This window comes from Brienomyrus brachyistius, chromosome 6 (genome assembly GCF_023856365.1).
Source record: "Brienomyrus brachyistius isolate T26 chromosome 6, BBRACH_0.4, whole genome shotgun sequence".
NCBI lineage: Eukaryota > Metazoa > Chordata > Actinopteri > Osteoglossiformes > Mormyridae > Brienomyrus > Brienomyrus brachyistius.
Window position 1 is genome coordinate 25,133,873 of NC_064538.1, and position 24,232 is coordinate 25,158,104.

Sequence of the window (24,232 nt, forward strand, 5' to 3'; positions counted from 1 at the left end):
GGGTCCACCACCAGCCCAGATGGTGAACTAACCAAGCAGAAAGCCGAATGTTCCTGGCCAACCAATAAATCGTAGCGTTTCTCTTTCTCTCCTGCCGTTGCCAAGAATGCCACAGGCTCATGTTTGTTGGGTTGGCTTTAAAAATGAGGGAGAAAATATGATAAAACGCAGTATGTACTTCCTTTTATTATATGTAGTGGCTTCTCCAAACTCCAAGCTGCAGTTGCACTGTGACTGAAAGCTCTTCAAATGTACTCAGACCCTCCACAGCAGAGTGCTCCGTTGCCTCCCCCCCCCCCCTCCTTTTGACGGCCGTGACTCACGCTGGCAATGGGCGAACCCATCACTCGGGGTACGGTGAGCCCTTCAGCGCGAAGGAATATGCTCCTCATGCTGACAGGCCGGCCCTCCGGCGGAGCCGCGAAGCCGTGGGCGGTGATACGCCCACTCCGATCTGCTTCCTTGCCTGGTGGCGCCGGGCACTTGGGTCGCTGATGCGAAGGGAAAATGCGCGCCTGTGTGTGCGTGATGTGTGCTGGCCACTACCGGTGCACCGTCGCACCCAAAGGGTATAACAAGGTGACTCTTGCCAGCTGTCGCTCCGTGTTTTCCACCAATCTTCCTAATGTACTGTATGAAAACACAGACCCTTCCAAAACCTCCGGCTCAAGTAGCGCATAAACTCTCCCTTCGGTTGCAGGCATGCGGGTTGATTGATTACACTATTAGGCCCTAATTAAGCTTACCAATTAAGAGGTGGCTATCGCTGCATAAAGGTCAATAACCTTTTCACTGCACCCTACGAGCAGAATCATTTTTGTTGGGAATTGCAGCAGCTACATTTGCAATTATTCATTATTTACATCTATTCCTCCATTTATCCATCCATCTATCTTTTACCCAATTCAGGTTCACGGTGACCCCGCAAACAAGGAATGTAGCAGCTAACATCCAGGACAGGATGTTGTTCCATCACAGGGGACACATTCACTCACATGATTTGCGAGCAATTTAGAGTCGTCCATTCGGTTAACTGAATAATTGTGGATGGCAGAAAGAAACTGGAGTACCTGGGGGATATCGGTCAAAATGGGGGGAGAACGTACAACCTCAGCCACGCACACGCAGAGGCAGGATGCAGGCCTCCTGCCCTCAAGGTGTGATGCCACTGTACAGTGGTGTTCAGTGGTGGCACCGTACCCTCTTCATTTTTCACACTTAATATGACGGCTCTTCGTGGAGTTCTGTGGCCTGGGCTGCACCTTGTATCTGCAGCCAGAGGTTCTGTTGTTCCCTCAGCTTCCTAATAGCATTCAATGGCAAATGTGTCTCTTCTCCAAATAAAGCTCAATCATCTTGTGGTTTATGTCTATTAAATAAAGTGAAGTGTGGTTGACAGGAGACTGCAAGACGGGGTAAAGTTTTAGACAACCTAATGAAAATCTCTATGGTTTGAATGTAAAGTTTAAGTATGACTTTGGGCATTAATCACCTTTTTTCCCCTCTTTAATCCCAGCTGGACAACTTAGATGAACAAGCTGCCCAAATAAGAAGAGAGTTGGATGGACGACTACAAATGGCGGATCAGATTGCAAGAGTAAGTGGGCAGAAGGTTATATCAAATATCAACTTATGTACTTTGACCTTAGTAATGTAAGTGTCCCTAACTGTTTTTATATGCATTTAAATAAAAGGCTGGGAAGTTTCCCAAGTTTGTGTCCAAAGAAATGGAGGCCATGTACATCGAGGAGCTGAAGGCTTCAGTCAACCAGCTGATGGCCAACCTGGAAAGCATGCCGGTGTCTAAGGGTGGGGAGTTTAAACTGCAGAAGCTGAAAAGAGGTCACAATACCTCCATCATCGACATGGGCCAGGAAGATGAGAACCAGCTCTCCAAGTCTGACGTGGTGCTCTCTTTCACCTTGGAGGTGCGATCGAAATCCTGCCTTATAGCTCTGGAAAGTGAAAAAAAGAAACAAGAGTATTCAAGCTTCACCCTCATTGAGAGAGTGCTAGACTGAGCCAATGCATAACAGTAAAAAAATAATAATAGTTTCCAGTAGTATGTAAATTTCAAGATGGGAAAATCCATGCATTAATTTTTGAGCACTACTCAATCTACTGAATGGGAATTTTCAGAGCATGCATGAAACCCTACGTATTCTGGAGTCTCAACTGTTAACTTAGTTGAATTAAACTTCCATCCATCCATTTTCCAAACCGCTTATCCTATTGGGTCGCGGGGGGTCCGGAGCCTATCCCGGAATCAATGGGCACGAGGCAGGGAACAACCCAGGATGGGGGGCCAGCCCATCGCAGGGCACACTCACACACCATTCACTCACACATGCACACCTACGGGCAATTCAGCAACTCCAATTAGCCTCAGCATGTTTTTGGACTGTGGGGGGAAACCGGAGTACCCGGAGGAAACCCCACGACGACATGGGGAGAACATGCAAACTCCACACACATGTGACCCAGGCGGAGATTCGAACCCAGGTCCCAGAGGTGTGAGGCGACAGTGCTAACCACTGCACCACCATGCCGCCCCTGAATTAAACTTAAATGACATATTTAAGTTCCTCTCATTGTTAAGAAAGGAATTGGCCAGAAAACATCTACCAATAAAAGGTAACTGGCTCTCCTTCACTGGGTTTGCATTTCCAAACTTTGTCTTCTATAAACCAGCGAAGACTCTATTAAAATATGCTTTCATGATGAACGACTCCCTGTAAACGTGACATAGCCCGAAGAACTGTTCCCCTCCGAGTATTAATTATACCATCAAACATTCAATATTTCCCTCTGCCTTTGATTATAATGTATTATGGTGACCAGTATTATTACCATGGCAGCGGTAAGACACCTGTTGTGTTATTTGAAAAGGAGCAGTGATTTGTGGTGTGCATGCTAGAGACTGGAATCCATTTTGTGGGGCTTATTTTTGTTTGTCTTTAATTTCCAGGTTGTAATAATGGAGGTTCAGGGCCTGAAGTCTCTGGCTCCCAACCGCATTGTCTACTGTACCATGGAAGTGGAGGGGGGTGAGAAACTGCAGACCGATCAGGCAGAGGCCTCCAAACCGACGTAAGTCTGGAGATAAGGAGACGGGATTTTTTTTAGCTGTGTGCCGAGTGCAAAGAAGGCGGGAGATCAAGTTTCTAGTTTTTGTGGCTGCCTGTGCTGTAAGGACAGCATAGTGTCACCAGCAACACATGAATTATGATGGTGTTGATTCTTCACGTCTATGATTATGCAATGATTCATTCTTGGTTAACTGACCCAAAAATTGATGTGTAAATGCTGGCAAAATACTTTCCTAGGGAATATATCAAGCACAAGTATAACCCTAAACCTAAACCTAGCTCTAACCCTAAACCATAATCCCAAATCTACCTATCTTGTGTTGCAACAGTTCACTTGGCTGCCATTGAAGTGTATTTTTATGCTTTTTTTAAATGAGTTTGTTGTGACTGGGTTAGCATTACCAACACTCTTACACAAAAGATTCCATAAATTATTTTATAAACACACTGCTAGAATATTCTCTCGCACATAAACATAAAGAGTTTCTTCCACAGTAGGTTTTTTCTTGGTGTGGTTTTCGCAGTGTCCGCTTCCTGCCAGTTTATGTAATTCCCGCTGTAAACTCGGTGGGAACGGAAATGCCGCGTGATGTTCTGCATCAGAATCAAAGAGCTGCCACCCTTCCCCACAGCTCGTCTCTTTCCCCCTTTCTTGCTTTAATTAAAGTGCCGACTAAGCACTGTGTCTACTTCTACAGTAATACAAATCATGTCTTTTAAATATTCAATGTAGGATATCTGTTTTGCCCACAGCAGATGCTGAGTGACTCACTTTTATTACCTTTAGCAGAGTCCACTGAGGTCAGCTGTTGCGGTCTCATTGAAATCTTGCATGTTTTCGGAATTGTCTTATTGACGTAGCTGTTAAGACATGAAAAATGACCTTTAATAAAAGGTGTTTTGTTGCAAGTCCTGGAAGTCTGACATCACAAGGCATTTATTTTTAAAGAATGTTTCAAAGAGTGTGTGTTTGAGAACTGGGAGGGAGGGGGGTGATTGTGGGTCAGAAAAGCCACCCCATGGTGTTGATGTCCATGGGCCCGGCCGGTGTCATTTCATGCTCTGGGGACATCGGAGACAGATGTTACATTTGCGAGTTATAGCAGCAAAGCACTTAGAGTTGGAAAATAGCTTTTGGTTGAAAGAACCTTCTTCTGCTCAAATAGGCTTGCCAAACAGTATTCTTCTGAGGCTGCATCCTCAAATCCCTCTTAATGCCTGTCTTGGCCATGAAGTAGATAAATAATCACTGATGAAGGGGAGGCTTCACTTCATTGGTTAATGGATAACTGGTGGTGGGGGTGGGGTACACTTTATGCTGTAATGTAAGCATCAGACAACTCACTCTGCATGTGACACTAAAAATTAGTACATATTCATTGCAGTAGCCAAGAAGTTGAACTCACTTACAGGCAAGATTCATCCAGATGAGGGCTGCGTTGGATCAGGCTTGCCAGGAACAGGCGATATAAATCCCTTGGGGAAGAGTAAAATTTCAGGGCAACCACTGGAGGACTGGACAGTATTACTTGCACTTGGGGATCTTTTCTTAAGTAATGATTAAACAGAGATGCTGCCAGCATCTGCTGAATATGGCTTATAGATTGTAAGATGTCGTCCCCGAGACTGAAAAGCACAGCTGGTCCCTAGGTTTTGCCAGGCTGTTCTCGACATTGTCTAAATATAATCCTAGGAGATGCTGTCTTCAGCGTTGCTGGGACAGGAAGGTCTCACAGAATGTTAGGTGGGAGAAAAAAAAATAAGAGCTTAGCATGGGGGGAGGGGTAGCAAAATGAAGTCATGGGGACATTTAGCTTCTATTTAAGTGGGTCTCTCCTTCATATAGCTGCCTCTCAGTTGCTATAAAAAGCCCCCCCCCCCAGCCCCTGATATCTGGCACCATCTGACTGACTGACTCGTGGACAGTGAAAGCGAGATGCTGATGCATCGCAGCAGTTGGTGCCAAACAGTCATCCAGGTACTAAAGAGGCAAAGCCAGCCGCGGGCTCGACGGCTAGGTGTCCAAAGTAGGCAGGTGCAGGGGCGTAATGAGTGTATAAAGGGAAAAGCAACCGCAGATGGGTCCTCTCTTTTTGAATTTAATAATCCGGTCTCTCAGAATATTCTCGCAAGCGACAGGAGGATGTTGTGACTGAGTGGCCACAGGCAGATTCACACACTCTGGCCGGCCAAGTCTCACCTGTTTGTGTACATCTTTGTCAACGGTATGTCGAGTGAGAGACAGAGCTGTAATATTATTATATAAAATTCAATGAGCTGTAATTGATTATGTAAGATATGCCTTCATTTCCAGTAAAAATTAGGGTCACAAGTCTTTTGACAAAGGTAACTATCAGTAGTTAATTTGTAGTAGACAGTAAGGAATGCTTTAGTAAGGTATAGTAATGAAAAGCAGGCATGAAAATTGGTTATTGGAATAAATTTAATAATAAAAATGCATGATTATCCATTCATTGTGGTGCACAAGGCAGGGCCGTACCTTGGAGAGGATACAGGGTCCATTACGGGGCCAATGCACACTTTTGGACTAACATGAAAACTTCCCAGAGGATTCAAACCACTAGGCCACAGTTTATGTTGATGCCGTTGAAAATTCCATCCATCCATTTTCCAAACCGCTTATCCTACTGGGTCGCGGGGGGTCCGGAGCCTATCCCGGAAGCAATGGGCATGAGGCAGTGAACAACCCAGGATGGGGGGCCAGCCCATCACAGGACACACTCACACACCATTCACTCACACACGCACACCTATGGCCAATTTAGCAAGTCCAATTAGCCTCAGCATGTTTTTGGACTGTGGGGGGGAAACCGGAGTACCCAGAGGAAACCCCACGACGACATGGGGAGAACATGCAAACTCCACACACATGTGACTCGAACCTGTGTCCCAGAGGTGTGAGGCAACAGTGCTAACCCCCCAAGTGGAAAATTCATAAATAAAATTATTGGAGTGGGGGAGTTCATGGCAGATGGCTGAATTTGATTGTCCATTGATGAGGAAGCCATCAAACAATAGCCTCACAAAATACCTCATATTGTTAGCCTGTGAATTCATAGAGTGCCAGTGGTTAGAGTGTATCTCCATTTGGCTCCTCTGCATGCCAGTCAGAGAATTGCATAGTTTGAGAACCGCTGGCAGATCAGGAATTCAGACTCTTTGATGTTAAATTGCTGATGGAACAGACAAATCTGCCTTTTCACCCAGTGCTTTTAAGCTCTTTGTAATGTAAGGCTGCTACTGGCACGACTAATCTGGACAAACGTAAGCCAGGCAGCTTTGCAAGCAACAGTGAGTTCACATTTGTAAGTACTTTTATATCTCTGAAAAGCATGTCTTTGTTTTAAACAAATAGGGAGATAAAGAAACAGTCCATTTTGTATGAGAAGTTGGTGTCGTGCAGACATTTTGGATGAGTGGCCATGTTTGATACCATTTCCAGTTTTTACCTCTAGTATGGGTTTAGGAATCACCTCTGAAATGACATATACATATAAAATCTGCTTTCTTACCATACTGACCATACAATATACGGCAATGTTAGAGATGGTGCTGTCTGGTGTAGGATAGCAACACGGTATAAGTGCAAAAGAGCCAATAGGAACATCAAACAGGTATCAAAGAAACATCAAAGAGGTTGACACTGAAGAAAATTCTTAATCTGAACCCATTTTGCAACACAAAAGGCCCAGAATGTACAGTATGCATGAGCAACGCTGCCAGTCACTGGTTCGAGTGCCAGCTAAATATCTAAGTGTAATATTAATGCAAGGACTGATGTTTCAAACACACACAGAGGTAAACATCTGTTTTATTTCTGCTCCAGTCTTTCCTCTTCAGCAGCCACACTAAGGATGTCCTTGGCCAAGGAAACGGTTTGGCCGATATGTCGGTATAAGAATTTCTGGTGGAAGCAAACTTCCTGCCCTAAACATCCATGAAGTGTGACCAGTGGTTCAAGCTGCAGCCTGTTGTTAGACTACTGCAACGTGATCATCAAAGTGTTAGTGAAGTTTTGGTAAATAAGCATCGCCCCCCCCACTCAGCACCAGCACTAAATTTTGGGTTATTCTCCTGTTTTGATTATGATAATTAAAATAATTGTTGATTAGTCACACTTTGAGATTAAATGTACATGTGTTACGTGTGAATCGGTGACACGCAAGCAGACAGATGAGCGAAGGAAAATGTAATCAGGTGCATCAGTAGGATTGTCTTATTGGGGGGGGGGTAGAATGGAGGGACTGAAATGTAAGAGAACAAGGTGAAAAGGATACAGTGGACAGAGTACTGCGTGTCACCCTGGGGGTGCCATAGATAATGGCCAATAAATGTTGTTGAAACAATTGGGTTATGGAATTATCAGTGCTGGATTTTTATTGGCTCTGTACTTTTTATGTCATCATTCAATTTTTTTAAATCTGTTTTATCCCACATTTAGTAGGCTTAGATGTGTGTGTGGCATCACTGTTCCAGGATTGGACTTTCCCGTGCTGTCTGGGTCTCCTCCAGACACCGAAAAGGTTAAGGTTCGTCCTGTAGTCCAAGGACATGCAGTTAGGCAAATTGTTGTTTCTAAATTAGTGCATGACGGTGTGTGAGAGATTGTATGTGCACCCTGTGATGCACTAGCATCTCATCCATGGTGTACCATGCCTTGTGCTTCCTGGGTTAAGGAAAATGGATAGATTAGTGGATATATGGATGGATAGATGTAATAGGCTACTAACCTACCTGGAATACTCTGACATCTGTCCAGACTTTTGATTGGTCCAGACTCCCATGAATATCTGTTCAGAGAATCCAGCAGATTCATCCATGTTGTTCATCCATACATGAAATTCCTAATTGTAATCAGGTTTAAACAATGGCTTCATTTAACTGCACAGTTCTGGCTTACTCACAAAATGTAAGCACTGTAGTAATACATAACATATATAGCATGAATCACTTCAGGTTAAAGCCTCACCTGAAAACAACAAAAATATTTTAGACTTTGATGTTACAAACACCTGTTAATGATTAGCTCTCTTAGTGGGCTGCCTCCGTACACGGAGAAGACACGCTTGGTGCTTTCGGCCCTCAATGAGAATCATTTACAGTACTTCAAATCTCGACACTTTTGTGATACACTGAGGATTTACTAATTCACGTTAATTGATGCTGACTCACCATTTCAACCTGATAATTTACATTGGTTTACATAACAAATGAACCTGGTAGTGTGTTTGCCTGTCACATTGTGTGCTGAATGTAGATATGTATCATCTTACTGAGATGTACAGTATGACACCCAGAGAGAATGCTCACACGGCAAGGGGAAAACATCTGTGTCACTGATGCACTGGTGCAGCACTAGGCTGATAATTTCAGCAGGCATGCGAAGGGTTACTGAATCTCCAGCCTTACTTGGCACCATTTGAATAAAATCAGCCGTAAGACTCAAGTCATCCTAAGTAAGGCAAGCAAGTGCTGGTGAGCCAAAGCGGAGTCGCAAAATCTGCCAAATCAGCGAAGCAGATTTGTGGGGCTATTTTTAAATACCAAAATACAGCCATGATTACAATGAGTTCCATTGCTTCCTTACCATGCGTCACTGAAAAGGGATGAATGTTTAAAAATAGATTCTGAAAAGAAAAGCAAAAATCTGACCATTATTTACAGGAGCAAGCGACAACTGCCCATTACATCTGAAAAAATGTAATGGAAAATGTTACCAGTGTGATTCATCCGCGACCAGAGTACAGCTATAGATAATGCATTTCTAAACATTTAAGTAATATTGCATTTCTTAATTTTCAACTGCTACAGGTATATGATACTGGGCGCATATATGAATACATTGACTGCATAATGTATTCATTAAGTATTCAGAAATCATTCATAAACATCATGCATGTATACCTTAACATTCTAACATCCATTAACAGCTGTAATATACATTAATAACAAACATTATATAATAATAACAAACATTATAATTGTATAATCATGTAATGTTTGTTATTAATGTATATTAAAGCTGTTAAGGGATGTTAGGATGTTATGGTGTACTTACATGCTGCTTATGAATGCTCTATGAATGCATTATGAATGCATTATGAATGCATTATGAAAGTGCACTTAATGTGAAGCATTACCAAATAGTTTTGGTATTTATACAGGTAGGGAGATACACTTTATAGGTTTCTCCCCTAAATACAAAAACAGCTAATTACCCTGGCAGATATCTTTTGCCTTATTATTTTTTACATGCATCATATAAATGAATATTGATTTATCCCAACACATAATTTGTATTAAATGTTTCCTTAGGGGACTGTAATATACATTGACAATAATTCAACCCCTACAGTGTTTTATTTATGGATTATCTCTGTAGAAAAGTCACAACCTTGGTAACATTTCTAGTCCGGTAATGTGGGCATGGACATTGAAAACGTTTTTAAAAGTCACTCAGTCATTCTTCTGGAAAATTGTATCACTTCCAACACTGCCATCTAGTGGTGGAATTCAGTTCTTCCTTCATTAACCCAACTTCTTTGGCTGTTTTATTGTTTGGGAGGCTGTAATTGGTAATAATAATGATACTTTTATCTGCCATTTGTATCAGTACAGGTACATACAGTAAGAATAAAACTCATAGGAATTTTTTGTTTTTTGCATATTTCAACTTATCAGACATTATGAAGGTCCAGCAGATAGTGAGGCCTGGGAGCAGAGTGCAGAGTCAGCTGTTTATCCTTGCAGCAGTTTTTGAGGTTAAGGGCTTTGCTCAATGGCCAGCAGCACTTGGTGATGCATGGGATTCAAACCAGAAACCATCTGGACAGATTTACGTGCTTTTATCTTGAAATAAACACAACATGACACCTGAATGAAGATTTCAAATGGTGGAGTTTTGGGGCAGGGATATTAATTAACATTTCTGAATTGTTGGGACAGATGAATCATAGCCCGCTCCCCCAAACCACTTCATCAGCGAGCGGTAAAAGCACGCCGGCCCCATTGTGCGGCCCCATGGCGTGCGCCGTCAGTCCGGCATGCGCTAGAGCGCACGCTGCGCGGAAAATCGATGACTCCTTCGCATCGCAGTGAGCCTGTGTGAAGTCAGACCGCCGGCTAGAGAGCAAAACCCAGCAGGATGCTCCAGTGACGACCTGTCAAGCAACTCCAAAGCTCAACGATCAGAAAAATCCCTCTAGATATGAGCAGTCACCTTGGCTTTTATTGGGGAAATGAGGAGAGGAACGAGAACCGAAACAAAACAGCTCCCAAAAACCAAACACAAACTGCTCTTATGATATTTGGACAATGAGATATAATCTGAAAGTGAAGTTTGGAGATGCAGTCTTCAAAAGCGTCATTTTTTAATGCAGAATTGCATGTTGTACTGTATAAGAAGCGTGAAAAATATTGTTATGTCTCTAGGTAGGCTCTTTTTTGCCATGTAATTCTTGAAGCTGGGCAATGTATCGGTATTGTTAATGGCTATTCTGAAGTTTATAAGGTGACTGATTGATGTGCAGGTATTAGAGGACAGTGCTCAATGTCAAGCTGCACCCATCGCTAAGAATTCATATTACTTGAGAGAACTGGAAGTTCTGCTCTAAAGTTGACCACAGGCAGCGGTATATCTCGTTCAGAAATTTGAAAATGAAATTTTCTGAAGGCCAAGAAATCCTTGAGAAACCAAAGATCAAGCTTTCAAACAGATACGTCGGTGGGTTAGTATGCTGTGCCGGTGATCAGAAGGTTTCCATTTCAAGTTTTGTGGTTGCCAGAGCTGATTCACTGTTTGGCCCTTGAGCAAGACCCCTAACCTCAACACTGCTCTTGCCACTGCCTGACCTGCGTTTCTCAATTGTATGTTGCTAAGGATAAAGCACTGGCTAAATAAATAAATGCATAGCTCAGGTTTAAGGTTACGTTGCTTGGAAAAACCAGATTGTAAACAAGATTGAAAAGAGTTATATAGCAGCACTCGCTTCACCTAAAAAAATGTTTGAATTCACCGCACAGAAGCCAAAATTCAGCAGGTCATCACTTCAGACAGAATCATATGCACTCCATGGTCACATGTTATATAAATCATATAAACTCAGTATAAACAGAATCATGTAAACTAAGTATTCATTAAGTACATTTGCTCATTAATGCAAGAAGCCTGTTCCTCGGAATAGCTAATCGTACACTGCGGCTGCAATTGAATAGATGCAGCACGTAGACAGCATCAAGAGGTTTAGTTAAGCATTCGAATAGCTAAGATGTGTGATATGTGATTTTAAATGTGGTTACTGGTGCCGGAGGTGTTTCCCCTCAGAAGCAGCTAATCTCCTGGAGCTTCCATTTACTGAGGAGTTTGCAGAGGATGGAGTTAAGAGCAAAAAGCATCCAGTCAGTAGCAGAAGCTGTCAGAAACACTATGGTAATGGGATGGGTCAGATGAGAGTGGCCAGACTCGTTAAAGCTATGGAAAAGCCGCGAATACGCATTTACAGCTCAGTAAGACTGTAGTGCGCAGAAAGGCTTCTCTGAACACACAACTCATCAATCCTTCAAGTGGTTATGGAAACAAAAAGTGCTAATGTTTTACTGAGCTGTTAATTTTGCATTTGTGGCTTTTCCATAGCTTTAATCTGGTAACACATCGACTGCTTAATAATGTGGCCACTGATTGTGTATTATTCATGTATCAGTGTATAGTACAGATGGAGGGTGAGTTTACTGTTTATTGTATTTCATGAACATGTTTAACTTCCTACTGCTAACTTTTAGATCCATGTCTGTTTAAATCAACAATTATCCCAGACAAAGTGAATGTGATAACTATTGTAATCAGTTGTAAGCAATATACTGATATCAATGTTGTATTGCAATACCAAAAAAAAACAAAAAAAACAGTACAATTCTGTCATTTTCAAAGTTTAGATATTTAAAAAGTGGATGTACTGAATCTGGACTTTGGGAAGAGGCACATCAAAATTGCTTGTCCTATTCAGGGTCGTGGGGGGAGATCATGCAAACTGCACACACCCTGGCAGAGACTGGAACCCAGATCTCAGAAGCGTGAGGCGACAGTGCTAACCACTGCGCTGACCACTGCGCCAACCACTGCACCAACGACTGCACCCCCGTACCAGGCAGAGACACAGTTACACTCATTTCACATGTCTCTTGCACATGTCTGTTGCAAGAAGCTACATACAGTAGATGGAAGATGGAAAGCACTGTTGCCCACTGCCTGCCTCTAGCTGATAAGCAGGGTGGCAGAAGTGAGAAATAGTGATATTTTGCTTGAAAATAGGACGAAAAGAGTGAACACGCAGGCCAGACAGCCCCAGTATGCAAACTCTGTTTCTCACCCTGATTTTTATGAAGAGTGTAAAGATCATCGGGTGTGCATGACAACAGATATAAGACACGTGATAGTAATATTTATGCAATATGTAATTTTGCAAGTTTGGTTCAGCCTACATGTGGGTTCATTCATTTCACTTTTCTCAGGGACGAATAGTATGCTAGGCTAAATGAGCAAAACTAAGACAAGTATAAAACTAGCCTTAGTGTTTTATCGATAATGTTTTGTAACACAGAGACCAAATTAATATCAGAATCTGTGTGTTGAATGGAGTTTAATTAATTTATGCATATTTCGTGGATAGGGTTAAAACTATATTAATTCAATTCAATTTTAAGTGGTTATTGGTGTCTGTTTAATTCTTTAATTGGCCTGTTTATTTCAAAGCAATATGAAATTTAATGTTTTACAGTTTCGGTTTAGTATCAGTACAGAATCAATATCAAGCTACCAAAGCTAGTACTGAAGTTAGAATTTTGGTGGTAATCCAACTGTATGGTGGCGTGGGGGCAGTGGTCTGTTGCCCTGTTTCGGTAATCACATAAGAGCTGGAAGGATGAAGAGAACTGCTTCTCTGACACGTCTGGTGACGGATTTGTTTTTCAGCACTGCAGCCTCCCTCCTTTTTAACACTTCTGGGGTGGGAAGTCCCAGACTGTTTCTTAAATTTATCTACATAACATCTCTGAAAATGTGATTTCTGTGGAGGAGGGGAGGGAGATGATAAACACTACTAATGCTGTGACTGAATAGAACAGAGATGGCTTATTAATCTCTGTGAGGAAATTCTCTTTTCGCCTCCCCCGTCTTGCTCGCCATTACACACACACAGAGGTGAGAGTTTGGGGGTCATTACACAAGGTCGGCCAGCGTGCGGCTTCCTTGGGGACCTTATTCAAGGGCCCGCAGACATGTGACTGCTTTGCCAAGGCTCTCAGTGGCAACTTTCCGATCACAGATACAACGCCACTGTGGGACACACACTACCTGTTGCCTCAGCAGACTCCTTTCCTGGGGGAGTGGGATACTTCCATCCATCCTTTACCGCTAGTCAGGGTCCCAGGCCTCAAGCACGGTGCACACAGTTGGTATACACTCTGAACACGATGTACCAGTGACTTGTAAAGATGGTAGTATCTGCATTTCTCCTATAGGGGGAGCATGGGGGTGGGGGGAGCTGATCGACCCTGTATCAGGCTGAAAATAGTAAGTCTATAGCAGTATGATAAGTAGCTTTTCTGGAGGCCAGTGTGCTAGTCTGCTGCAGCATGCATGTATCTGTGCTTCCCTCCTGCTCTGTGTACTTATTGCTAGAAATGCCCACCCTCCCCCCCCCCCCCCCACCGCCATGTCCCCCGCCGCCCGGCAGTGACGCTGAGACCTCAGCACCACACTGCATCGCTTCCTCTCTTCTAATAACTTGAGATGTTCTTGCCGCAGGGGTTCTGGTAAAGGACCAAGCATTTAATACTCCTTTCTTCTCACTGGGTCTAGCTGCTATTTCTAGCTTGTTTTTCTTTTTTGTAATCATATTGGACACAGTTTGCCTGCTGTAAGACTTGTGTGAGTGGATGAGTTCTTTAAATGGCCCTGACGCCATCTTTTAGCAGCCACAGCATGACTTTTGGGGTCGACCTTTGTGGAGAAACTCAATGGTTCGACATGGTTTGACATCAGTCAGTTTGTCCCTCAAGGGGCACCATTGGTAGGAACGCCATAGCGGCCTTGAATCAGGCGATGGCTGCAGAGCAGAAGGCCGCTTTGCATAACCCTGTAATGCTTTCATCTTCCAGCTGGGGCACTCAAGGGGACTTCACTACAACACACCCACTTCCTGTGGTCAAGGTGAAGCTTTTCACAGAGAGTACAGGGGTGCTGGCGCTGGAGGACAAGGAGCTGGGAAGGGTGAGCTGTCACTTTTACACACCACATATCAGCTCACCTCTGCCGGACGGGACCCAGGACCTGCCCGTCTCTCTATGTATGTTACAACCACAAAAAAAGTCTCAGTAAAAATGATTTCCTGACTCTCTTTTTGAAATGCTGAGAAGCAATTGAGAAAACACCTGAAAAGATTTGTAAATAAGAAGGATAAACGTGGCAGTAAATTCACGATAATCTTACAGGTCAGTGTCTTCTTTGCAACAAATAGGGGTATTTGAGACTTATTATTATGGGGTGGTGTGTAGTGGAAATGGATCTTTACTCTCACAGCATTGTGACTGGGGAACTTGCAAGCGTTTTCTCTCTTTGGGGGTATTAGTGTATTTATATATATATAGAAGAAAAGTGTTTTTAAATAGAAAATGTAGAAGTGAGGTATTTGAGAGCTCAGCCTTTTTGCTTGTAGGGCACAGGATGCCGCAGCTTCTGTATTTCCTGTCCGGCCCCTGCTGCGACTGGCCCTGACTGACAGCCTTGGCAGTAGCTTCCCTGCATGCGGTGGAGCTATTAAACGTTACCTTGTCATGCTGACCTTGACCGGATCTCTTGCTTCTGTGGAGGCAGACTCCTTGCCGGCCCAGTTCGCTGGCAGGCTTTCACGGCAGATTAGGACAGGTCTTGAAAGGAGAGTGGTTCCCCTTTACCCCATCCATCTCGATACAGTTTCTGATCGCTTTCATGTTGGGGGAGAAAAGGCAGGGGGAGGAGATTAGTGCTGGCATCAGCAGAGAAGACAGGTGTGCTATCTGCTTGGGGTAGCTATTTCAAGTGACATTTAACTGTGTTTGCATAGAAACCCTGACATAAACCAAAAATATCAACACTATTGTATCTTAATGAGAATAAATGAACTCTTTGCTGTTTTATTATAAACTAAGTGTCAACTGCTAGGGATGTAACGGTACACGGTATATTACAGAAATTGCTAGGGATGTAACGGTACACGGTATATTACCGAGACTGCTAGGGATGTAACGGTACACGGTATATTACCGAAACTGCCAGGGATGTAATGGTACATGGTATATTACCGAAACTACTAGGGATGTAACGGTACACGGTATATTACTGAATCATTCGGTACGCCACCTGGTGTTGTATTATCACTGCAATAAATTCTAGCCCTTGCAAATAAGATGACCCCAATTTTTCAGATGCATTTTTTGGGGTTAAAAAGCACCATCTGATATTCACACCAATATGTACAGGAAAATGACAGGCATATCGTAATACCATGGTTCACATGTGCGTATCGAACCGTTGGGGGCATACAGTACAATAATATACTGTGTACCATTACACCCCTACCGTTCATTTTTTAATTAAAGGGTGATGTGTTTTTAATTTTTTATTTAGTTTTAAATATACGGACACAGATACTGAACTGTATCGTTACACCCCTGTCTACTATTATTATTATTATTATTATTATTATTGTTGTTATTATTATTATTATGCTGTTGTATAATCCCCACAGGTTGTCCTGCATCCAACGCCCAACAGTCCCAAGCAGTCCGAGCTACATAAAATGAGTCTGACGAAGGCGTGCCCTGACCACGACCTGAAGATCAAGTTGGCCATCCGCATGGACAAGCCACAGAATATGAAGCATTGTGGGTAAGACGGCAACCATCTTGTGCCTCGTGGAGCAGCACCGTCGCTCCCTACAAGCTCGCTGTTCAGCATCGGCGCATTCTCACGGGATGTGGGGAGTGCCGCTCTTCCGCGATAGTGTGCTGGTGTCGCCTGGACGTCCTAGGGGCGGTTTCTCCCGGAGACCTGTGCGATACAGAGGAATATTGCAGAACCGTCCACCGCAATGTGGACGTCAGTGTGTGGTACAGTTTATGCAGCCAGATGGAATAAATCCAGTATAATTCATCTGTGGAATGCAGAAGAAAGAAAAGCTGTTTACACCAATAAGATCACAGTGCAGATTTCATTTTGGGTGTGGAAAAAAACAAGTTGCAGTCTATATCTAGAGTGGACATGTTATAATATAATATAAGCACAGTATATTTTTCAGGAGCTTTACATTCTTTTACTGCCAATTAACTTTAAACAAATATATTACTTGTTAGAACCACAAAGATTGTGCATCTGGTTGCTTTTGCATTTGTGCAGGATCCAAAATTGCTTTCATTTGTATCGCACAGTGCTGAGAAATTTTAGCTATTTAATTCTTTTTTTTTGCATTAATAAAATTTATTTTTTGCAGGTACCTGTGGGCATTTGGGAAAAATGTTTGGAAGCGGTGGAAAAAGCGGTACTTCGTCTTAGTGCAGGTAAAAAACACTAACGGACACATAAGCATATTTAAAATTCATTCATTTTATTTTATAGAAGATGAGTACTATACCTCTTGGGGGAAGTTTATTACAGAAAAAAGGGTACAGATATGTAATGGGGGTTCTGTAGGAGGTGACAGTCTTTTCAGGGCCTGTGTGGTGGGCGTGGCATTCTCTACTTGCCTCCACATCCTCCTTGCATGCAGGGGAAGGCTGCATCACCCCCGGTTGGTGAAATTGCTAGTTGCCAACCATGTCCTGTTAGCACTCCTTGTGGCCGACAGTAAGGAAACTATGGTTACCGTGGGTCAGCCTAGTGCTGATCGCCCTCTGCTGGTGCCCGGCAGATTCTCACATCATGCCCAACAACATCTCGGCTCCCTTTACTAACAGTTGCTTAGTTATCCAGCAGTTTAAATCCCTGCGTTGTTACAATGGCATGTGCATGAAATGCTATGTCGATATTAACATCACACGTGCAAACCTAGTGCGCACTGGGCAGTTCTGTTGCCACAAACCATCGCCTTGTGTGTGTGTGTGGAGTTTGCATGTTCTCCCCGTGTTGTCGTTGGAAACCCTGGTTTCCCCCGACGGTCCAAAATCATCCTGAGGTTAAGCATAGTTAATAATTTGCCTGTAGGTGTGAATGGTGTGAGTGTGCCCTGCGATGGGTTGACACCCTGTCCTAGGTTGTTCTCTGAGATTGGACAACCTGGGACCATCAATAGGACAAGTGGATGGATGGCTGTACACACACACACACAAACTCCCATAAAAGACTCAGTGATAAGCTTGCTTCTTGTTTGAAATTGCAAAAAAAAATGCTACATTTGAAGGTATTTACTGTAAAAATTCTCACCATATGACAATAAGCCGACTCTCAGTCTCTTTCCAAGTTTCTTTTATTGGTTAAGAATCAATTCACCGTTAAGGCAAAGATAAAGACATAACACCGTGGAATATAAGCATTTCATATGAAAGCTGGTTTTGGGTTCTCCTCTCCTCTCTGCTTAAGGTGGATGCTGTTATCTGATATTAGTTTGTTTCCCTCTCGGCAGGTGAGCCAGTACACCTTTGCCATGTGCAGCTACCGGGAGAAGAAGGCAGAACCTCAGGAGCTGCTTCAGCTGGATGGCTATACGGTGGACTACACTGACCCCCAGCCAGGTAGACTCTCAGAAACACACCCACTTCCTGCCTGAAACCCCCCAACTCGTAGGTTGCTGCAAAGTCAGCCTTTACGTTTTTGCCCTTTAATGTACGCATGCGTGGAGATTATTTTTCTGCTTCTCACTGTAAGAGATGCGGGCATATGAGGGAGGAATGGAAGCGAAAGCACAAGAGACAAAAGCAAACGGATTTAGGGAAGGGCTGTGATAGGACGTGAGCTTGGAGCTCAGGGCCTGAGTCCGTGTTTTGTGAGCTTAAGGAAAATCGAGTGACATTGACAGTGATGAAGACATTTGGTTTTTGGTCTAAAAGACAGACACGATGATTTAACATTCCAGCCCAGGTTCAGTATATTACCACTAGTCATACAGTGATGAATGTTACCACCCCAGCACGGACTTCTGAGCTCTTCAGCCACATGGCTCTCTGAAATGGACCATTCTTTACCCTTCTGCAGGCCTGGATGGTGGGAGGGCTTTCTTCAACGCAGTGAAGGAGGGAGACACTGTGATATTTGCCAGCGACGACGAGCAAGACCGCATCCTGTGGGTTCAGGCTATGTACCGGGCCACTGGGCAGTCCCACAAACCTGTCCCACCCACCCAGGTGCAGAAGCTCAACGCCAAGGGAGGCGCAGCACCCCAGATGGACGCACCCATTTCCCAGTTCTGTAAGTAAACCAGTACCAGTCCAGATGTGTAGCTCTCACCTGCACTTTTTGCCACATTCTCCAGTTACACTCTGGAAGACAGAGTACTTCACCCCCCACACAGTCCTCTGTAATTACTCCTCGAAGGAATCGCTTCTACGCCACAAGCTCGCCCTCCGCACTCCTTTCCGATTCTGTGGCCTTCCGCGGTTACAGAACTGAAGAGTGACGACGCAGTTAGACCTTGTGGGGACTTCCTCGGGGTATAGCAGACAGCGCCAACCCGCCCGCAGTAGCGTGACACTCTGCGCTGTCAGGGTTCATTTCCTTAAGAACGGGAGCCCCCCCAAAGAGGCTGTGTCCCACACGTTTCTTAACTACCCCTTCACCTCTTAAGTACCCCTGTTGATCTGGTACTTGAGCCAAGGTAAGTCTGCCTAGTGCTGTGCAGACTTGAAATTCGTAAGTGTCGTGAATGTCCTTCTGTCTCTGTGACTCGACGGTACACTCACAAAGACACCGGTGCGTATCTTTGGGCTGTGCACAGTGAAACGCCACTCTTGCTACACATGAAAGATAAAGTATTAAACCACAATAGATCCTACTATTCAGAAAAAAAATGAAGAACATGGTTTTGGTGTGTATCCTACCCAATAAACTCATAGTGGAGTATTCCTGTGAAAGGTTAACCTGCATAAATTAGTAGAATAGGTGGCATGCAGAGAAAATGTGCAGATGTTTTTGTTTTTACTTATTTTTTCTAGAAAATCTAAGAATAGGCTGCAGTTTTTATAAGGCTCATTTTACTTAAGTAGTTTTTCGGTGTATAACAGCCCTAGGGTGTATGGTTTGCAGCCGCAGGATTAGAGTATAACACATGCTGTATAATATATAAGTAATAAGTAGGGTTTCCTAGTGAGAGCCAACGTATAAACTGCTGTACAGAATCTATAAACATAATTTCTGTGTTGTTTGTTCATTAGCTTGTTTCGTCAAGTATGTGAACATTCGACGTTCTGTGACCTGTTGATTCTGAAGGCCAGCAGATGCCATTCAAAGCTTCCTCACTGTGACACAACCTCCCCCCCCCCCCCCCCCCCCCGAAACACTGTGGTCCCTCGTAGGTGTTTCTGTCCTAGGTCGGGTTGAATGGCATGGGTCAGGGAACAGAGGTCTCGCTCAGAGCTTTGCTGCAGTGCATTTGTCTGCTCATGTGACTCTCCAGCAGGGTCCTCACCAAGCGCCATGGCTATTTTGGCCAATTGCAGTCTAGGTGAACATCAAGACTAACTTATCTAACAGCCTGCGTGCAAATATAGATACTAGGCAGAATATTTTGGTGAGGAATATACAGATAATGCAGGGATTCATACAGTATGATCAGTTCTCAAGAATCATGTCATCATAATACCTGTGCTTAAACAATAATGCTCCATTTATACTCACTGACGGAGAAAAATTATGTTACTGTCATATTTACTGGCTAAGGCAAGATGAGTATGAGAACTAAAGTATTGCATTGGACTGTACTCATATACACCAGTGGCCAAAATTGTGGGAAGAACTAGCATTTTTGGCATTCCGCTTTAAAAGTTACTACACAAAATATTGGCAGTAATTTTTATAAACAATCATAGAATGTTTACAAATATCATACATTGGATGACTAAATAAGTAACTGGAGTAACTGGAATAAAGTTCTGCAATCACTAAAAATCGGTAGTGTTTCCATAATTTTGGCCACTACTGCACTAGTAACTCACCAGCGCCAGAAGAGCAAACAAATCGTCTACAGCAGAGCGATGAAGCGAAAGCCCAGACCTTCTGATAACCTTCTTTCTCCCGTTCTTTCCTTCTGTTTTGCTCCCTTTTCTCTCTCTCTCCTTCTGTTACTCCTAACTCCCGCCCCCAGTACTACTTCCTGTCGCTCCCTTTCTAACCCGCCACTTTCTCTCTCGTGTTGGTACCAGTTGTGCTTTTCTGTTTTCTTTTCTCATGCTTTGCTCGTACCCCTTACTACTGCAGCTGCTAGGTTAGGTTTCCTGTCTGCTCTCCTCGGCCTTGTTGCTAGTCTTTATGTTATTCTGGTTTGTTCCTTCTTATCCTGCTATCTTCTAGCTGGACTGAAGGGTAAGTGCATCCCTGTAGCCAGCACAGCTCAGATAATCCTGCCAAGATTATCTGACTAAGGCAATGTGCTTTTTTTATACTCTCTCTCTGTCCTCCTTAATTCTCTCTCCATATCTAGACCTTCTGTAGACAGATTTCCTCTTTGATTTCTTCGGTTTTTAGGTTCTGAATATCAGCTTCCATTCTTACCAGTTTAGGATGCATGTGGTTTTTTTAGTCATATTATATTGGTTAAACATTTATCTATCTATCTATTTATGTATTTGCATAATTGCCTTCTCTCTTCATAATTGTATTTGGTGGTAAACGCCCCTCAAAGTAAAGCAGTTAGCTTAGTTAATCAGTAAGCCTGTTCTGACATTAGTGGATCAATTACCCTATATGATTTTATTTGGATAATTAATTTTTTACTTTTTTGAAGATATATAATATTGATTCATTTATTTTTTTTGCTCTCTGCAGCCCTATACCAGATACAAGGTTGGAGGATAGAGAGATGGATGGATTGTTTTTTTTATTTAAAACCTATAGTCCAACCTCTGGCATATATATGTTAGTTTGCCAGTTTCTGACAAAAAAAAACTGGAAATTTCTTTCTGTCTAATTTACATTAATATATTATATAAGTGCAAGTTATGAAAATTATTTAAAAAGCAGTAGCATGATTAATGTTTTGGACAAAGACTGATTTAGAACAGAATGTGTTTTGAGAACCAGTTATTTCTAGATAGAGTGGAGATCTTTGTGAAATCACTCAGCTGTCAGTTTTACTGTAAAATTCTCTGTTCTTTGCTTTACTTTTGAGGCCTCAATTTGTTTTATTTATGTACTTTTCATGAGAGTTGGCAAATATGTACTTGGAGTATGCTGAATGCTAATGACAAGGAGTAGGTGAGGCCAGTCCTTACCATGCAATACTCCAGGCTTTCCCAACCGTAGATGGACTTTGGATAGATGCTAGACATTTTATTTTTATTTTTTTCCACCTTCAGGAAAGATTTTTAAAATCCGTTTCATGTTGCTTTGGTTTGTTTGTTCTTTGAATGCCTGAATAGGAGACAACCAATGTGATGTTATACATTTGTTGGTGGAAATACAGAATTTTCTTTGCCTCATCTTTCCAAGAATGAAACAATTCCACTTTCTTGGACTCATGCTCTACCCATGTATTTGCACCAAAATGCATTGCTCTCCTAATAGAACATGATCGTGGTGGTGTGCTTTAAAAGCATCGTAGAATTCATGAGTACACTGCAAAAAAAGAAAAAGAAAACCTGAAGTATTGTCAACTTGCAAATGCTAAATCAATTAGCGAGTAAAATTCAGTCCATCTAATCTAAAGGAGATTCCACGTTTTTTACCACATATGAAAACACAGCCAAACACATTTGGTGTGAAATACCTTTCGAGTTTAGAGTTTTTAAATTGACGGATATCTTTTGTATGATTTGGGAGACACATTTGTTTAAGAAAATATTAATTTTGAATCTTTTTTTTTGGTACATTTGTCATATCAGAAACCATATTGCACAAATGTAAGATTTCAGTTAAAATGTATAAAAATGTCAACCTAAATATTTATATGGCTGAATGTCACATGTTCAGTGACATTAACTCACGGTGATCAGTCTGCTCTTGCTGCTATAGTGCCCTCTGCTGGTGACTTGGAGTAAATTTCAGGTGCCATTCATGTTGCCTGATCACTGATGGAGAGAAAGTCATTCCCAGAATAAAAGGGAAACATCTCTTCTGGCAACCTATGTATCCGTTTATTTTCTTATACAACTTATACTTAGTTCTTAGTTCTCTTTTTTGAAAGGATGTATTACTGAATAGCAGGCATCAGTCACCATCATTTGTTACATTTTATTTGTTTCTGTGCATATGGATTATTGGTGTTTTCATTACTATCCAAATCCTCATCTTTAAATGTGACCTGGCTCACATGCGCACACGAGCTCACTTTCATCCTGTTAAGGGGAACACAGCCACCTTTTCCTTTGTGATTTCATTCATATGTAGCACATCCCTGTCAATTGTTTTAGATTCTTTTATTGCTGTTGTTTTTAATAAATAGGCAGTTTAACGCAGGGCTCAGTTCAGGAGAGATTAATAGCATTAGCAAATTTAATTTTAGTTCTTGCACAGGTCATGAACCAAGAAGTTTAGGTTAATTATTAAAAATATTAATTCATTACTAGTGTCATAGAGTTAAATATGGGTAATCATTTAATTATCTTCATCGGGTGACATATTTTTATAGCTGTCCAAACAGGTGCAGTTTGTTCACAGTTTAAAATCAAGTTTTCAAATGTATTTAACCTATTTCATAATATTATTAGATATTTTAACGTATTTTAGGCAGCAGGGTGCTCTAATTTTAGAAGTGACAAGCCAACCTTTTTAGCGAGTATAATTAATTTTGTCAGGTTAAGTTCCAGAGGTGGGCTCTGCCCCCCCCCTCCCCCATCCCTCCCCGCCGCTCCCACCTCGCCGCCTCTGTGTTCCCAACATGTTGCTGAGGAAGGAGGTTGGGGCTCATGTTTTCCTGGGCCGCGTGCATGTCACTGCCACGTCCTAAACAGCAGTGTATTTTACTGCCTTGGCTTGTGTTTGCAGATAAACTGGGAAAGAAGCTGCATCAAACTTTTTTTTTTCCATAGGCAGCTGCTACATGTTTACATCACAAAGCCTCTGGGAACCATCTTTTTTTTTTAATTCTAGGATACAGTCTTCCTGATTTTTTTGGACAAATTTGCTTCCAAAAAAAAATGCTCAGCAAAGCAACAAATCACTTTTTGTTTCTTTCAGTACACTACTCACCGTGCATTAGGAAACCAATTTAATCTACTTGTAGCGAATGGCAGAATCTATTGCAGCACTTTGAACAAGCTTGCGTTGTGCTTTGGCTTGATGAGCTCTCTGTCTGGGGGAGATGGTAACATCCACGCAGCTCATCTCCATGGCCGGGAAGCTGTTTGAGCCCAGGCGACTCATGCATGCTCACACATTCAGATTCGCACGTCCACGCTGTTCATGCCCCACAAAAGATTTGCAAAAAAACAACAAAAAAAAACAGTATTTTGCTCCAGTTTCAGTCCCATTTGCTCTTGTATGATTATGCAAGTTGACAATGTATGCTGTGACTGTTTCATTTTGCTGTAGAGGTAGATCAGTCACCCTTGGAGCAAAGAGCTCCATGTCGTGTTGTACCTGTTGAAAGATCTCTGTCCCAGTTCTTGGCCATGCACTGATGCTGTCTGTTCTTCTGAATCCTTGCCTCTTCTATGTGCGATTGACCGGATAGATGCGGACAGAGCTCAGAAACATGGGATGGATGAGTTTATCTCCGCTAACCCCTGTAGCTTTGACCACGCCTCCCTTTTCGAGATCTTACAGCGGCTTACGCTGGATCACAGGCTCAATGACACCTTTTCATGTCTGGTGAGTATCTCACGCGCTTTCGATTTTTTTTTTTTCCCGCAAGAGCCTCGATCCCCAAGTGTTTCCCTACGTGACTTAGTAAGCAGTTACACTTGTATTAGTTGTGTAAGTGGAGTGGTATGTAGCACTAGGTTAG

At 42.6% G+C, this 24,232-nt stretch overlaps 1 protein-coding gene and 1 long non-coding RNA gene across 6 annotated transcripts in view; one reads left to right on the forward strand and one right to left on the reverse strand.

The window, feature by feature from the left end:
- LOC125745415 (calcium-dependent secretion activator 1-like) overlaps positions 1-24,232 on the forward strand; it is an 86,874-nt gene that overhangs the window by 36,833 nt on the left and 25,809 nt on the right. For all 5 annotated transcript variants that reach the window (XR_007398667.1, XM_049018296.1, XM_049018293.1 and 2 more), the window contains exons 4-12: positions 1,517-1,597; positions 1,695-1,928; positions 2,969-3,090; positions 14,265-14,376; positions 15,893-16,032; positions 16,634-16,700; positions 17,762-17,870; positions 18,331-18,543; positions 23,960-24,096. Coding sequence is in view for 4 of the 5 variants with exons in the window: in XM_049018296.1 (XP_048874253.1) it covers positions 1,517-1,597; positions 1,695-1,928; positions 2,969-3,090; positions 14,265-14,376; positions 15,893-16,032; positions 16,634-16,700; positions 17,762-17,870; positions 18,331-18,543; positions 23,960-24,096 (1,215 nt within the window). In the remaining variant the exon portion in view is untranslated. The remainder of the gene's footprint in view (positions 1-1,516; positions 1,598-1,694; positions 1,929-2,968; positions 3,091-14,264; positions 14,377-15,892; positions 16,033-16,633; positions 16,701-17,761; positions 17,871-18,330; positions 18,544-23,959; positions 24,097-24,232) is intronic.
- On the reverse strand, positions 1,892-4,699 carry LOC125745460 (uncharacterized). The gene is made up of 3 exons (XR_007398679.1): positions 4,500-4,699; positions 3,871-3,950; positions 1,892-1,955 (listed from the first exon to the last, which is right to left on the reverse strand). It is a non-coding gene; the product is annotated as an uncharacterized LOC125745460 (long non-coding RNA).